General features: G+C 39.8%; 3 protein-coding genes and 1 long non-coding RNA gene across 8 annotated transcripts; 3 read left to right on the plus strand and 1 right to left on the minus strand.

Annotated features, from left to right (window-relative positions):
* Nucleotides 1-533: 533 nt before the first annotated feature.
* Nucleotides 534-3,269, plus strand: ASDURF (ASNSD1 upstream open reading frame). The gene is made up of 4 exons (XM_057419786.1): nt 534-611; nt 2,001-2,054; nt 2,576-2,651; nt 3,197-3,269. Exons 1-4 carry the CDS (start codon nt 534-536, stop codon nt 3,265-3,267), a joined length of 279 nt encoding a protein of 92 aa, XP_057275769.1. The 3' UTR covers nt 3,268-3,269.
* Nucleotides 3,270-3,289: 20 nt separating this feature from the next.
* On the plus strand, nt 3,290-8,040 carry ASNSD1 (asparagine synthetase domain containing 1). Its single transcript, XM_057419779.1, has 3 exons — nt 3,290-4,771; nt 6,386-6,567; nt 7,710-8,040. Exons 1-3 carry the CDS (start codon nt 3,290-3,292, stop codon nt 7,948-7,950), a joined length of 1,905 nt encoding a protein of 634 aa, XP_057275762.1. The 3' UTR covers nt 7,951-8,040.
* Nucleotides 7,765-15,828, minus strand: OSGEPL1 (O-sialoglycoprotein endopeptidase like 1). Of its 5 annotated transcripts, none has more exons than XM_057419782.1 (8): nt 15,617-15,828; nt 14,586-14,988; nt 13,523-13,727; nt 13,291-13,439; nt 12,367-12,497; nt 12,156-12,227; nt 11,021-11,127; nt 7,765-7,899 (listed from the first exon to the last, which is right to left on the minus strand). In XM_057419782.1, the coding sequence occupies exons 1-7, from the start codon at nt 15,826-15,828 to the stop codon at nt 11,037-11,039; spliced, it is 1,263 nt and encodes a 420-aa protein (XP_057275765.1). In that variant the 3' UTR covers nt 7,765-7,899; nt 11,021-11,036. The 5 variants fall into 5 exon arrangements, with proteins under 5 accessions (XP_057275765.1, XP_057275766.1, XP_057275767.1 ...); XM_057419783.1 differs by having other exon boundaries at nt 7,787-7,899; nt 11,026-11,127; XM_057419784.1 differs by lacking the exon at nt 7,765-7,899 and having other exon boundaries at nt 10,791-11,127; nt 14,601-14,988.
* LOC130604859 (uncharacterized) lies at nt 14,088-15,849 on the plus strand. The gene is made up of 2 exons (XR_008973541.1): nt 14,088-14,224; nt 15,459-15,849. It is a non-coding gene; the product is annotated as an uncharacterized LOC130604859 (long non-coding RNA).
* The last annotated feature ends 711 nt before the right edge of the window (nt 15,850-16,560 follow it).

Genomic DNA, 16,560 nt, shown 5'->3' on the forward strand with positions numbered 1-16,560 from the left:
GTCATCTGTAAATTTTATATAACCCGTATCTCCTCCAGATTACCACTAAGGATACTGCTTAGACCTATTTCAGAACAAGCTGACTCTAGTCCATTGTCTCCCCCACACCAAGCAGCTCCAAAGTAAAACCCTTCCTTTTTCCTTTACATTTTTCCCCATCACGCCCTACAAGGCCCAAACTCCAGCCCTCATTCCCAACAGCTTTTTCACCTTGGCCTTGCCAAGGCCCCCTCACAGGCTACGCGACAGCTTGTTGTGTGCGTTGGGCTTCCCAAGAACCCTTTGATGGGGCCAGCTCGGCAGCTACCACCATGAGGACACCAGCCCTGAGCCGACAAGAAAGCACCCCCTCACGCCTTACCGCCAAACCACCAACGGGGGCGACTACCCCGCCCCGCCAGCGCATGCGTGCTAAGTGGCGCCCACTGACTGGCTCTCCGCTTGGGACGGCCGTACGCATGCGCGCCACTGTCTGCGCATGCTCTGTGGGTGGTGGGGGGTGGTTCCGGAGATGCTCTGTGTATGTGAGGGGGATGGCGGGCCGTGAGCTGCGGGATGAGGAGAGGGATGAGGGTGCACGGTTGCGTCGCAAGGAGGAGCTGAATCGAAAGGTGAGCCGGGACGGGTTGAGCCACGGCTAACATCGGCGCCTGTAGGCCGTGGCCCCTCGTCCTCCCCGCGGTGCTGTCGGTGTTAAGGCACGTCCAGGGCTGTGCTGCCGCGGGGGAGAGAGGAGGGAGCGGCGGTCCAGTGAAGCCTGTAACTTCAGGCGTGATCAGTGAAATGAGGGCGAGTGCTGTGAGGAATCTGGGGTCTTGTGGCACTGAGTTTTCATTGTAGGGCTCATTTGTTCTTGTCGGCGTCGCTGTTGGCTTTCTGGTGAGGTTTGGAGATTTTTTGTTTATTACCGCTCCAAGTAGAGCTTGAGATGTCAATGAGGCTTTTTTTTGCAGTTGTATCTACTCAAAAAGTGCCAAGGGTTTTCAGTTACAGAGGGTGGCACTCCTCATAAATCTGCTCTATTTCTCCCGTGATACCAATAGGTTTGTTTAGTATGAAATCTGTCAAGTCCTATGGAACTGCTTTGTTGTATAAAGTCAATGATAGTTTTGATTGCCTGGGAGGCTATAAAGCTACGGCATGTATTTCATGTTGTCATTCCTGCTATGCTTAAGTGGCTGGTTTAGCCTGTAGCAAAAGATGACACTGTCTGTTGGCATTACAAGATACTGATATAGCTGCTGGAAAATTTGTCTTTTCTGTATGCCGTGGTCAGTTTGGCTAACCTAGCAACTTTCTGCATTGCACCCGTTCCAGGAGACACGAAGAACAAATTAAAACATGTTGCTTGTTTATGGCGAAAAAGAAAGGCATTAAGTGCCCTCGAACAAGATCCTGTAATTTTTATGGCTTTCATGACAGTCCTCCTGATTGCTCTTTACCTTTCACAGCTGTTATTGTAAAAGAAAATGGGAATACCTGCCAGCTCTGCCAGTGCAGTTGAACAGAGTGGTAAATCCTTCTAAGGGAAGTTCGTGCAAAACTCCAGAAGCAAGGGCTTCTGTTGCTATTAATAACATTTTAAGAGTTTTGACTGTTTGCTGGTTTCATTTTGAATCTGGAGGATACCTGTGATTATAGAGCGTATTGTAGATTTTATGCGAAATTTTGGGTTAAAATTATTTGATGTTTAATTAGTTGTTTGCATGTTTTCTTTACTTCTGGGGGGAAAATGTGATCTCTGATTATAAATAGCTAGAGGTACTCTGGCTTCTCAATAGTGATTGCTTTTGAGGGTAGGAGAAATATTAATCCCTGCAAGATAACCTGTTTCTACGCTTTTTGTATCTACTTCTACTTTGTCTTCAGTGGTCCATTTGGAGAACAGCAACTATATATGCATGTAGCTGTCTTAAAAGAAATCAGTAAGCGTGTTCACCAGCAGGATTATAATACAGTGATTTACTTTTAATAATTGAAGTGCATCTTTTGCCCTTCAGATTAAAGAGCAGAAGGTTGTAGTTGATGAGCTGTCAAATTTGAAGAAGAATCGGGTAAGTATTTACAAATTTGCTTCTGACTGTTTCATTTTAGCATCAGAGAAATAAATATAGAGACAAGAGGGGAAACAGAATTGGAGCACACTGTCTTTAATTTGTTTTAACACAGGTTTTAATGCAGATGTGGGCTGATGTTGTCAGAATAATTTGTCCTTCACTTGTACCATAACACAGTATGTTGTTGGATTTTTTGCCTCTCTTATCTGAGTTCTTTAATTAAGATGTTTGAGTTGATCAGAAGACTTCATGAAGTATTTTTACTTCTCATGTGCATGTGTTTTAAAATAGAATAGTAGCCCTCATGTATGAGAAAAAGCAAAATGCAGACAAGGCATGGGTTGTTCATGAAATGTTTTTGATGATATAACATTAGAACGCTGGTGTTCTCAGGGCAGAAATTGTCCTTCTGGAATAAAAATAAAGGGGTATATAAGTGGATCTGCATCAGTTTCTCTTGCAGGATGGTTGCCAGAGTTTCTTGCTCTGATCTATGCAGTGTTGGTTTTGTTTTACAGAAAGTTTATAAGCAGCAACCCAATAGCAACATATTCTTCCTCGTAGACCGAACAGAAACGCTATCTCGGTGCAAAAGTAAGTTTGCAGTCTAAACATTGTTCAAATAGTTAACTATTTAAAAGCTGTATTTATAGCTGTTAATGATTGCAAAAGTGTGTTAAAATGAAAAGGTGGCAACTGTGTATCAAATACAAAGTAGACTTAAGACAGGCTTGTTTTTCTGGATTGGATAAATGTGAAAGTGTTATGTAGGAAGAGGGAGAATGTCTATCCCACAGAGGAGCTGCTATTGTCAGTGCCCTTTGGGAAGCTGTATACTGGCTTGTCCCTTAAATAAAAATAAAAAAGCCTAAAAATTGCATGGGATGAGTAGGAAGAAAATAACATTAGTTTAACTGGAGGTTAAGTTAGAAATCTTCAGGTATTTGAAAGAAAGGATCTGTGAAATTATGAAGATAGTAGATGGATGATAAAGAGAATTGATGGTTGAACAAATGTTAGAAATGTGTAACTTTAGATGTATGAATTTGTTTTCTGGAATGCACAATTTCTACTTTAATTTTCTTTCCCTGTCAACTCACTACTTTATGAAACTGATTATTCATGTATTTCTTACACAGATACATTAGATGAATTAAAGAAGGCACATCAGGAGATGGAAAATTCAGAAAAGACTAAAATCAAGAAATAGTTCATCTGAATTCAAAGCCATCATGTGTGGTATTTGTTGCGTTGTTACCTTGTGTAGACAGCATGCTATTCATGGTTTCTTTAACGAAGACATACTCTGCCATCTTAGAAGAAGAGGACCAGATAGTAGCCAGCAGTTGATAAAAACTCTGCCTGATCTCCCTTACGAGTGCCTGTTTTCTGGCCACGTACTTCACTTAAGAGGACTGGTGACTCCTCAGCCTCTGCAAAATGCCAATAGCAGTATTTTTCTTTGGAATGGAGAAATTTTTGATGGAGTGCATGTAGGAGATCTAGAGAATGATACTGAAGTTATGTTTCATCATCTTGCATTATGCAGTAGTGAAGAGGACATGTTATCACTATTTTCATCAGTTCGGGGCCCATGGTCTTTTATTTATTATCAAGCATCTAGACACACTTTATGGTTTGGTAGAGATTATTTTGGTCGCCGTAGTTTGCTTTGGCAATGCAGTAATGAGGTCAACAGTGCTTTCTGTCTTACATCTGTAAGTGCTTATTCTGAATCAGGTCACCAATGGCAAGAAGTCCCAGCATCTGGAATTTTCAAAATCGATCTCAAAGCTTGCACAGCAACTAAATCTTGGTCTTTAACATTGTTTCCATGGAAGTACAGCTGCACAGAGAAAGCAGTAGAAGAAATACTCATTAATGTTCTGGACCAAGTTTCAAAAGACTTACCAAACCACATGCGTGTTGTGATGAATGAATCAAAACTGTGTCTCAGAGCACCAGTTATCCCCTTAAATAAAACAATTTCTGAAGCTTCAGGTCAATGTCCAGGCACTAATGCTAGCAACATTACTCATACGGTTTCTGTAGAAACCCTTCAAGGATTTCTTGCAGAGGAGCACAAGAAAAAGTTAATTTGTCAGTTTATTGATGTTTTAAATGAAGCAGTAAAGAGACGGGTTTTATCTCTCGTTAGAGCTGAAGATCAGGAAACAAGAGAAGTTCCAAGCATGTCTAACAGAAAAGCACATATTGCAGTGCTCTTTTCTGGTGGCATTGATTCCATGGTTATTGCAGCCCTTGCTGATAAACATGTACCTTTGGAGGAACCAATAGATCTTCTCAATGTAGCTTTCATGCTGAAAGAACAAGCTAAGCAAAGGGGTACCTCTAAAAACCATACCAACGGGGAGGTACAGCTTGATCTGCCATGTCCTCAAGAGAGTCGTCAAGACCTTGATGCTAAAACTTGTGCTTGTTTCTCTTGTTTTGATGTTCCTGACAGAATCACTGGTAGGGCAGGACTGAAAGAATTAGAGGCCATTAACCCTTCAAGAACCTGGAACTTTGTGGAGATCAATGTTACACCAGAAGAGCTGAAAAAAATGCGACAACAACGCATTAATCACTTAATTTATCCACTGAATACAGTCTTGGATGACAGCATTGGCTGTGCAATTTGGTTTGCTTCCAGAGGGGAGGGTTTTATTAGTAACCAAGGAGAGCTGAAACCATATAGAAGTCCTGCAAAGGTACTGATTTTTTTGTTGTTATTTTCTGCCTTGTGCTTGACCTGTGAATGTAAAACTAGTTCTGTTGTTTCAGAAATCAGCAAGGGTCTTTAATATTCATAAGGCTTCTGAAATTCAGTGGCATAATGTACAATAGTTCAATAATGACAATCTTTGTGTAATTCTGGAGTTAAAAACTACATTCAGTTATTTTATGATGTAATATGAATGGCTTTTAATTGAGCTTGAATAAGCAGCAGTGTGATTAGGAAAAAATAATAACCATCATCTGTCATCTTTGGTGTTTCAGCCCCAGTAGTGAGTAAGAGTTGTTCAGTCCAAATTGAGCAGCTTAACAAATTCAGTTATATGTTAATGAATTATTAAATAATTGTGTTTTGTGCCAGCATTCCAGCCCTTGTAAAATCATTACCTTCTTTAGGCATGCTATTTATGTGACAAAATAGCAAAGAGTAGTGGCAGAAAAGATGACTGTTTGGAAGTGTTTGTAATTAGTGTCTGATCGAATGGCAGAACTACAAAAAAGTAGCTCTTTCCCTTTTGTAACTTGTTTTCATGTGTTTAGTATTAAGTAAAATCTCTTTAGCTACTAAATGATTTTATTTGGAATTTGACTCCTGTTTCTCACCTCCTAATTTCCTGATGCTTGCATAGGGATGAAGAATAAAGTGATTAATTTCAGGAATTTGCAGTCCACTGCTGAGACTCCTGTTACTTTCCTACTAATTGCTAGATTCTAAAACCACAAAAAAACCCCAACCAACAGCAGTAAGTCCCCCAAGAAATGCAGTAGTTAGCTTAAAAACTGCTACAGAACACAGCTGATTTAGTTCACGGATCTACTTCAGGATGTGTTCATCTCAGATTTGCAAAACATACAAATTCATCTTAGGTTCAGGATGTGTTGAAATAGGTCATGAGTTAATAAAACATGAAGCGAAAATGTCATTTTCCCCATCGGGTACCTACTGCTATGTACAGGTAAAAAAGCAGTTGACCACTGGCTGGTGTCAGATGAGTAAAACACACTTGACATTCACTGTTATAGTTAAGTGCTGTTGAAAGCATAGCAGTGGATCAGCTATAGTAGTGTTTTTTCCCTTCATAACATTTTATGTACTTGCTGAGTAGACAACAATTATAAGACATTTTTACATTGTGTGATGCAGTTACTAACCCAGTATTGTAAATAAGTAATCTGGGTGTAACTATTTAGAACATATGATATACTACATAATCTTCAGCACCATTTTTTTTATAAAGGCTGGTGTTTAGCAAATGCTCTTCATTGTAATAGAAACTAACAAAGACGTTCTTCAAAGATAACTGGTGAATTTCTGATGGATAGAACATTATTTTGTGGGTTTTTCCTTGTATCAGTAGAAATATGTTTGTGTACTTCTAGGCCTGATTGTAAACCTATTTCAAGTTCCAGTGACTTTGGAACTTTTTCAGGCTCTGTAAATGTGTAAGGCACATCCCATCAGGATAGGTGATATTTAGATGATGTATATTGAAGTGACTCTCCTTAAGATGCAGTTAAACATTTAAGATGTTACATATTATTTACTTGCATAGCTACTAAGAAATATTTATTTTATTCTGGTTACTTAGGTTGTGCTTACAGGCATTGGAGCAGATGAACAGCTTGCTGGCTATTCTCGACACCGTGTTTGCTTCAAAAAATATGGCTTCAAGGGTCTGAATGAAGAACTTGAAATGGAGTTAGATCGCATTTCTTCCAGAAATCTTGGTAGAGATGATAGAATTATTGGTGACCATGGAAAAGAAGCCAGGTATTACTGTTGTAACTTAAAGCAAAACTGGTTTTGCTGGTTAGATTCTGCTTTAACACTAGCAACAGAGAGCTTAATTGAAAATTCTCTACATTTTGTTGTCTCAAATTTTGTTGCAGTTTTGTTAATGTGTTGTGCGTGTTTGTTGTTTAGAAGAAGTGGTCTCTAGTACTATAGAAAAGTTACCTAAGGAAATGCAGCAATGTGGGTTTCCATCTAGAGCTTTTAAAAAGCACCAACACATGCTGAAATAGGCAAAATGAAGTTGATTTTATTATTTTAGCTGGAACAGTCTTTCTGCACACCTTTGAAGTGCCCTGAAATGGTCATCTGGGGACTCTGAGACTCTGGAGACTGACAACATAATGTGGAAGCCACATATTCCTGTCCATGTAGTAAAGGCATCATCAGTATCTATTGTATTTCCTGGTTGCTAAGTCAGAATAGTTAAAGCAGCATTTTTTTTGTGGTTACTTCCGTCATGTTACCACTTGCTACTTGAAAAAAATTCCTTAGGTGTAGTCCAGTAGCATAGGCCACTCAGTGCATGAAAGGTCTTTTTGTGTGATCTTTCTGCCGGTGTTTTGCCAAATCTGTTCTTGGTTGCATGTTTTCAGTTTAGAAAAACCAAACCCCTTGGAGTGGAGAACAGGCAGTGCTGTTAATCATGCATGTGGTTAGATCTGAATGCCTGGAATTCAGGATGTTGTCAGAATTTGTTGTGTAAATATTTTTGTGTCAAAGTTACAGTCTAGCTTCCTACAATATATGGTAATACTTAGAAATGACCTTGAAGTGTTACATTTATATTTGTCTTGCTCTGCCATTGTTTTTTCTGATTTTCTCCATAGTTTTCATTTTGTATAAACCCAGTATTTCTGATGCTTGTTTTTACTCTTTTCTTTGCTTCACTTTTGAAAACTTCCAGACTTCTGAATTTAAACATAATATATATTACGTTTGCTTTCTCCAAGACAGTGTAACTGTTTCAAAGATGTGCTTCATTACTGGGACACTAACATTAATGGTACATCTATAGTTAAGAATTGACACAGATTCTGAAGTCTCTGCATGTGGTAAAGGGGAAAAAAAACTGTTATACATGGGGAAAGACCTTTTAAATATGTCTGTCTTTCCTTCAGGTTTCCTTTTCTTGATGAAGATGTTGTTTCATTCCTCAGTTCTCTGCCCATCTGGGAAAAAGCTGACTTGACTTTACCTCGAGGAATTGGTGAGAAGTTGCTTCTTCGTCTTGCAGCCAAGGAGTTTGGCCTCACAGCCTCAACCATTTTGCCAAAAAGAGCTGTACAGTTTGGATCTCGGATTGCAAAGCTAGAAAGCAACAGTGAGAAAGCATCTGACACATGCAGCAGACTGAAGTAATTTTCAGTAGATGAACTATAAAGCTACATCTTGAGATGCTGCATTTATTCTGTATACAATTTCAGTAAATCTTTTGGAGGTTTCTTAAAATGTTTGGTCTATTTTTTTATGTACTAAGGCATTATTATTAAGCATCAAAGGAATGCACATAGATGTGAACTTGTACTAGAAACTTACTATGAACGCATTCATGGAGGGGAAGAGAGGATAGCCAGAGGCTGGCTTTCCCACCCTTCCTAACTTGATGTCAGTGGTGCAAAAATCATGGATCTGTCTGGGCTGTCATGTATACTGAATTCAGTAAAGGACGTCTTCTGTTGTATAACAGGGCTGGTCCTGCAGCTGTGCTTTAGGAGAGGGTTTAGGCTGTGATTTTAGAAGGGAATGTGCAGTAAGGAGCTGGCCTGAGATGCGAGAGCCAAAAAGAGCTGAGTGTCTTAAGCCTTGTTGCCTCTTAGGAGATCTGCGCTTAAGCATCATGCTTGGCCACACACCCCCTGGGTGCTTTGGGGCATCCTGTGCAGCTTTGCAGTCCTTGGCCAGTTCTGCAGGGCTGCCTTGGTTGGTGGTCCACAGCACAGGGCTCCCTCTGCTCCTGGAGAAACTGGGAAGTTCCCTCCAAACTGTTCTTTGTCCCTCCTTGGCTCCCTAGCTTGCTACCTCTTCTTTTAACTTTAGCTTGGCTACTTTTACTCCTGAAGTTGCAAAGCATCCATTGTGTACTTCAGTCAATATATGAATGGGCTTCCTCTGAAGAAAAGCATGAGTTAGCTTGTCTTCCTAAATGTGTATGGAAGGATTGCAAAGTTCACATAAGAAAGACTGGATATGAGCTGTCCAGTGTTTTTTGTAAGTTTGGAGTTTAGTACTCAACATGCTACCTTACAGTTCTAGTTTTTGTGTTTGTCCAATCAAATAGAGAAAAGAAAAATACCAGAAAAAAAAAAGGCTGGGATCATTACTTGTAAAACATACAGATCATTGGATCTCATGCAAAATTGTAAGATGACAGGAAATGCCGTAGATGAACACATTTCCAAAAGAGCTCATTTTCCACTGTGGTATTGAAGTGATGGGTCAGATTTTTCAAAAGTCCACTGTACTTGTAAGCTCCCTCTAAAGATAACAAGAGCTGCATTATTTTAGCCAACCTCTTCCTTCAGCAAAGAAGGAACCCAACCCCATTTCTTTTTTCTTATGTCTTATGCCTATAATAAAGACCAAATGGAGGCCTCTCTTAGCACTACATTATTGATTCATATTAGATCTGATTCCATTACAGTTGTACAAATCTATCTCATTGAGTAGATTTTTCAGACAACTGTGTGATCTGTTTCCTTTGACGTAATGAGATAGGCCAGGAAATTGGTATGACAGCATTTCTAAATCCTTGATACAAGACATCTCCACTTCAATATTTAAAGAAGTCTTTGACATAATTACTTGGGGCATTGTTCCCATGTATGCATTTTGGAACAGCTTTAAGTATTTTAATTAAATAATTTTTGCTGTGTAAACTCTTAGTTGAGATACATGTAACAGTGATCCATTAACTGTATTTACAGTATCACGCAAGAAAGTGTGGTGTTAGAATCAAGCTCTCTGGTTCTAACAATAGTAGTTTTGGTAGGCTTGAGACACACTGGAATCACTCCATCTCCAGAAGGCTGTGCCCTTCATGGGAAATCTGAATTGCATTTTATCTGTATTTATTGTCTCACAAAACAGCTTTCTAGGGGTTTCTTCCTCCTCATTGTTCAGAAAATTTGGAATCAGTGAGACTTCTGATCAGTGAGCCACATGTATAAACATACTGATGGACAGGGCCTATGAAATGTGGCAGTGTTCAAGGCCAGGTTGAACAGAGTCTTGGGTGACATGGTTTAGTGTGTGGTCTCCCTGCCCATGGCAGGGGATTGGAACTAGATCTTAAGGTCCTTTCCAACTCTTAACTATTCTATGAGTATGATTAAATGATATATTGCTGTGCCAAGAAGATAAACTACTTAACACTACAGCTAAAATACCAAAAGGTAAATTACTTGTAGTTGAATCCTATGAAAACACCACTCCAGAAATGCTACATAACAAAATGTAGATACTACATACACTTCCAATGCTTTTTTTCTCCCAGAAATTAAGTACTGGAGAAAAAATAATGCATGTTCTTGATTTGTTACATCTTGCCCTAAAATAATAAAAAAAATAAAAATACAAAAAATCAGGTAAGTCTGGCTGTTCATAACTGTCCCACAAATCCCAGTTACTTGTTTGTATTTAAATGAAGGCAGTTTTCAACAAATGCATTATCAATTAGGAAACTCTTAATGAAGAGGTACTTAAAGTATTTATTCCAGTAAATACCACTGCCATGAATAAATCTTATGATTATCAAAAGGCAAGGTCAAATAACATTCACATCAGAACTGAGAAATTGCATCTTAACAGCTGACCTACACTGTGATCAGCTTTACTGAGCAATTTATAAAAAAAGGCACAGATCCCATACCCCAAAATGATTATTCTGTATAAACAAAAATAGGCTTTTGACATGACCAACAGAAAATGAGGTACTGCTGAAATTCAGTTGTACTGGCACAGCTAATACACACTGAGATCTTGAAAATGTGTGCTCTCTCACATAGACTTTCTGTAACTTTTCAGTTGTAGAAGGTATGATTTTTTAATATGTAGTGTAAATTACAAACCTTACATAAACTATTATATTGTTAAATTACAAACCTCACATGAATTATATATTACATTGTTAAATTAGAATATAGTAGGTATTATAAATATATAAAGCTTATTAGTAAGTTACAAAGTGTAAACAATGGAGATTTTTTCATTTGTGTAAGTTTATATTTATTAGAAAGTACACTTAATTTTTAGTTGTGTTAATCCCTAGAACTCTTAGACATCTATGGAACAGTAACTGGAATCACTTTGGTGATACCACACAGCATTTATTTCTCTGGTAGGTGATTTTCAACACTTGTAAACCAAGTGCCGTCAGTAAATGTAACATCATTGAAAAAGTTTTTAGTGAGAAATTTATAGTTGCATTTACTTTACCAAGCTACTTTTTAAGATGCCAACTGTAGTATCGTTTTTAGTCTTGGCACCTTGATGGAATCTTCTGCAACTCTTTTTGAAATATCAATTCCAAGGGGAGCTCTGGAAAACAGTAGAATTACTTGCTAAAAATAACATTATTGCTGCATCCCACAGATGTGCACAGTCACAGACTTTTATACAATGAGCATGGGAATCACAGTATTTTTGCAGATTGCCTGCACTGTAAGACTGTGTGACCATTAACATGGTCAATCTGAAGCTGCACCTAGAAACACCTTTACATTAAGGACACGTTTGCATCTGTAGTCATTCCAGACTCAGGAGAAGAGACAATTGTGATTTCAAAGCTGGTTTTGGGGGATGATTTTTTTGGACTCTGATTTTAGTTGATAATTCAGTTTGCATCTCACTGTTGAATGCAAGATACACTAGACATTCAGAAGTGTCTTCTATTATAATCTTAAACAATGTATATAGCAAATAAAACTTAGTATTTTATTCTCTTAGATAGATAAAATGAGTTATTTTTCAGGAAGAGTATTTTATCAATTTTTCATTTGAAAACTATAAAACAAGGGATTTTTTTATTTTTTTTTTTAAACAGATCCGAGGCTGCTTTCCTGGAAATGAAAGGAGGGAAAAAAAAGTCAAATTTAAGGCCAGCCGGTACTTTGAAATACTAGTGTTTTGTTTGGCCTTAAGCCTAGATCTACTTCAATCCATAGAACAAGCCTTAACTAACAAGTTATCAAAATAATTAGTAAAAAAAAAAAAAAAGTATGATCAGATGCTATGTTAATTTTTTTTTTTAATTGATTCCTCATTATAAATACAGAGTTTGACTTGGAGCACGTTGATTTATGTCTACAGTGACTGAAAAGCTTAACTTGCTCCAGTTTTCCCAGCCCACAATAGTAATGGGAAGAGAACATGGAACTGATACAATGGTAACTGACACATTTGCATTTCATACATTGAAAAGGGAGTGATGGTAACTTTTAAAGCTTACCTGCACTGCAAAGACACTCCTCATCAACCTCTGCTACTCTTTCTATCTGCACCTCCTTCCACTTTAATTGGCCATAGTAAGCGAAGAAACAGACTGTTGAACAAATTGAGTCACTTACTTTGGTTCATAGCGGATGCCTTCAGTACTGTGTAAAACACCGAGTCCTGCACGTAACCTTTCAATGCCATTCCTAAGCAAGAAAACAATTATCTAAAAATGCGATGTCATAAATATGCATACATTGTTCAGTCACCATGAACATAAGTTCTTGCCTCTGTCAGCTTTTAAAGAGCATTAAAGAAATACATGTAAGGAGAAACAACTCTTACCATGCAATCATAACACCATTATCAGTGCACAGCCTTGGAGGAGGACACAGAAAAGCAAAACCATTTATATCTGCCAAAGTCCGCAGACCTTTTCGGATATACTCGTTACTTGCAACTCCTCCTGATATAACCTGAGAGCAGTTGCAAAAAGAAAGAAGTCATTAACTCAAAAGTACTGATTGGTCACTCTCAACATCCTATTTAAAAGAAAGGTTATCAGATGAAGTTCTGAAGGCAGCAATGAATAATGTGTTTGAAGATTAAAACATATCTTTGGAAATGAAAACATATCAGAAAAGGGTATGATAACTGAGCTTTACTATACTAATAGAATCATAGAATAGTCAGGGTTGGAAAGGACCTTAACATCATCTAGTTCCAACCCCCCCTGCCTTGGGCAGGGACACCTCACACTAGACCACATCACCCAAGGCTCTGTCCAACCTGGCCTTGAACACTGCCAGGGATGGAGCATTTATCACTTCTTTGGGCAACTTGTGCCAGTGCCTCACCACCCTCACAGTAAAGAACTTCCTCCTTATATCTAACTTGAACTTTCCCCTGTCTAAGTTTGAAGCCATTACGTCTTGTCCTATCACTACAATAATATGAATAAAATGAATAAAAGAATAAACCCATAACTAGAACAGCTATCAAGTACTGGAGAGGACTAGGTCAAATTACATAGCCTAAATTATTATGAAAGGTCAAATTAGAGATGTTTTTTACCATCTATCTCAAAACCAAACCATGAAACACTTTATTGTGAATATTTATATGACTATTACTTTAACCCTGGTATTTTGTCAATACATACTGACACCTTCCTCACTTGTCAAGGGAGAAACTACAGCAAGGCATGTCCATCTTCAAATGATGTTATAGAGCCAAATATAAAAAGGGGGAAAAAACACGTATACCCACCAAAGTTGCATTTTTTGATGACAATATGCTATTTTTCATGCAGAACAGCATGGCTCGGTACGTCCGCTGCATAATATGCACAGCCACTGTGTGCTGCACAGCAGCAGCAATATCCTTAACACAGGAAAGGATCTCACCTTCTTGAATACCTATGGAAATGCATGATCAAATGGGTTTTCCTGAGTATGCATCACCAAAAACATAGTTTACATCTGACTTTGTTTAAAAATACCTTCTTCTTTTTCTTTTTGTGTAATGGTGTTATTGACAATGTTCTGAAGTCCAGAGAAAGAAAAGTCACAGTTACGATACTGTTGCATGGGAAGTCTTAACATGATCTGCTGCCGGTTTCCAGTCTGAGCCAAGTGCTCTATTGCCTTCCCCCCAGCCATGCTGTGGCACTCAGGGTGCTTTCTTAAGGATAGTCTTCTAGCTACCTAGGGAGATAATAACAGACTTGGAACAGAGCACTACATCAACTCCTCCTGTAACTGCATTCACTGCATTGTAGTCTGTGGATTAAAATTCAAAACCACAAAACCCAATCAACATGCAATTACAAACCAAGTGCGATATGGATGAGGCATACACCAGCTGGATTTTAAATTAGAAATGCAATTTTAGAACAATTTGGGCAGACATGAGGTCAACAAACTTTGCAGGAAACATTAATTACCTAATTTTTATGCTATAGGAAACACACCCAGACTGTCATATTGTGTTACCAGATAAACAGGAACAAAGCTGGTTTCAACCTTCAACAACCCCCTCTCTGATCTACTCTCTTTTTCAATACAGACAACTACTGTTTAACAACTCTGCTTCTGTTGGGTCACTTGCAGTTTTGTTCTCAGTTTTACAGATCGTACCCAAGACCCAGTAACCTTTGATTCTGAAAGCCAAAACAGGCTTTTCAAACTGTACAAGAAACCCGGTAAGAATTGTTTAATATGTATTGCTTTCCACCTGACAGCATCCTTTAAAACACCCCTATCCATCTTCTCAAATTCATAATAATCCTTTGTATAATGAGTGTCCATGAAGCTTCCAATACCAGTTTTGGTGATGTTGTCTATTTGCTAAAAATCAATTTGCATATGTTACAACTGATGTTGTATGTAGATTTTTAAGAGCTTGTTGTGTATTAAATGTATGGCATTTCAAAATAGGAAAAAAAAAACAAAACAAAAAGGGTTAAGTAAACCTTATACTGCACTGTATTCCTCTGCATGCACTGATGAAAGTATTACTATATTCTAGTGTAAAGGCAATAAAAAAAAGCTAGATTTGCTTACGTAAAGAAGTACTACCTTATCCAGCATGTCCCCTGGTGCTATATCTATGGACTGTCCAAGCAGAAGGAAATCTGAAACTCCCTGTGCTACTGCCAAGAGACAGTGGCCTCCGGAGAGCAAAAGCACCAGGAAGGGAAACTCCAGGTGACAGGTCAGCCTGACGGTCAGGGCGTGAGCCTCCATGTGATGGATGGGTATGAATGGCTTCTGGTACTTGTTCACTAAGTCCAGGCTGTACTGCAGCCCCACACCAAGGCTCAGTGCAAGTCCTGGCTTGACTGTGGTGGCGACAGCGGTGAGGTCAGGTATGGAAACGCCACTGGTACCAAGCGCCTCTTTTACCACTCGCTCAATGTTTTCTCTGTGAAGCTGCTGTGCTACCACAGGAATTATTCCACCTGTTCTGGTAAAAACAAAGAACTACCATATATTTGTATTTTTTAACAGACAGGATGGCAAAAAAACAGATTTCAAACACCTCTAAACCTTGACAAACCTTGCCTGTCTCCTCAGTACATTCTGAACTGCCTTGTTTAGTATCAAGGGCATCTCTGCACTGAAGAGAGCGTAGTTATCTCTGGGAGATCAAAAAGTCTGTAACTTGCCCTTTTGGGGCACACATAAATCTTAAGCGGATCTCAATACTGTTCCAAAACAATGTCTGCTCAATATTCACAGCCCCTCACTTGTCAGTCCAAGTACTTAGCCACCAATGCCTACATTGGATACATTTTCCCTTTAGAAAATTGAGACATTTGGAGGTTTTACCAGTAATAATGATTTCGCCTTTGATTCAAGCTATATCAGTCTCTTTTTGAAAGAAAATACTGGAGCAAACTTGAAAATGCACTGCTTTTCTTTCCTTACCCACAGCAGTATCTCTGCCAGGATGTGTTTTGGCCCAAGGTAGTCTTTACACCTACTCATTTACTGGGTTATCTGGGGAAGACTTTTATACGGAAGATACTACAAGGAAGAATGACAACAAAATCATTAGTAAGGTGAAAGCCCCAAGAGAAGTACGCTCTTACTGTAAATGGACTTCCTTCTGGCAGTGCAGCGCCTCCCCCAGAACGCAGCCGGCATCGTCCACCACGGCAGCGCCGGTGTCATCGCAGCTCGTCTCGATTCCCAGAACCAGCTTCCGAGGATGCCGTTTTCCAGAGGGATCAGATCTGCTTCTCAACCACGCGGCTCGGCTGTGTTTAGCTGACTTCAGAAGGCTTTTGGCAATGCTGTTCATTGGTGGTGGTTATGTCTAAAAGAGAACTGAATAGTTTATTATCGCTGGAGGGTTTTCAAGCATGTGCTCTATTTTCCTGAAGAGGTGGTACTGCTTTTCACGTCGTGAATGATCGTACATGATATTTAAGACCCCACAAAAAGTTATGCGCTACCGTCTTTATCTCAACCATGCTTCAGGAGGAGCTCTTCGCCCACATCTCCAGTGCACGGTGCTTCTGCAGCCCTGAGGCAGGGCACCAACCACAGCGTTAACCCCAGCCCCGCGGTCCTCGATACCCAGCTCTCTGCAGCTTTACCTCCAACGCCCCTCTTTCCTGCCCCACCTTCAAGCGCTCATTTCCACCCGCAGCGGGCCGACGGCACAGGTAGCGGGTACAGGCGGAAAGTGCGACCCTGCTCGGCCCGCCGTTCCGCCAGGGCAACGCAGACCTCCTGCTCCACCGCGCACCCACGCCGTACCCTTGTATCGCGATAAATCTCCACCTCGTGCCCTCCCCTCTTCCCAGCGGCACGTTTCCGGTGCACCGGCGGGTCACGGGGCGGTGCCCGTGGCGCTGCCACCTCCCCGCGGGGCCGGCCGTGTCAGCTCCGTAGGTCGAGAGCCTCCTACAGCCGCCAAACGTCATCACCGCCCAGTGGCGGCAAACCTCCGTCAGTGCTTCAGAGCCCCGGCACTGGCACACTGAACAGGGACTGTGAAAGGGCTGGCACTGCCTCTCCAGGGTCAGTA

This window comes from Pezoporus wallicus, unplaced genomic scaffold (assembly GCF_028554395.1).
Source record: "Pezoporus wallicus isolate ANWC-B61680 ecotype Strahan unplaced genomic scaffold, APGP_CSIRO_Pwel_v1 contig_4710, whole genome shotgun sequence".
NCBI lineage: Eukaryota > Metazoa > Chordata > Aves > Psittaciformes > Psittacidae > Pezoporus > Pezoporus wallicus.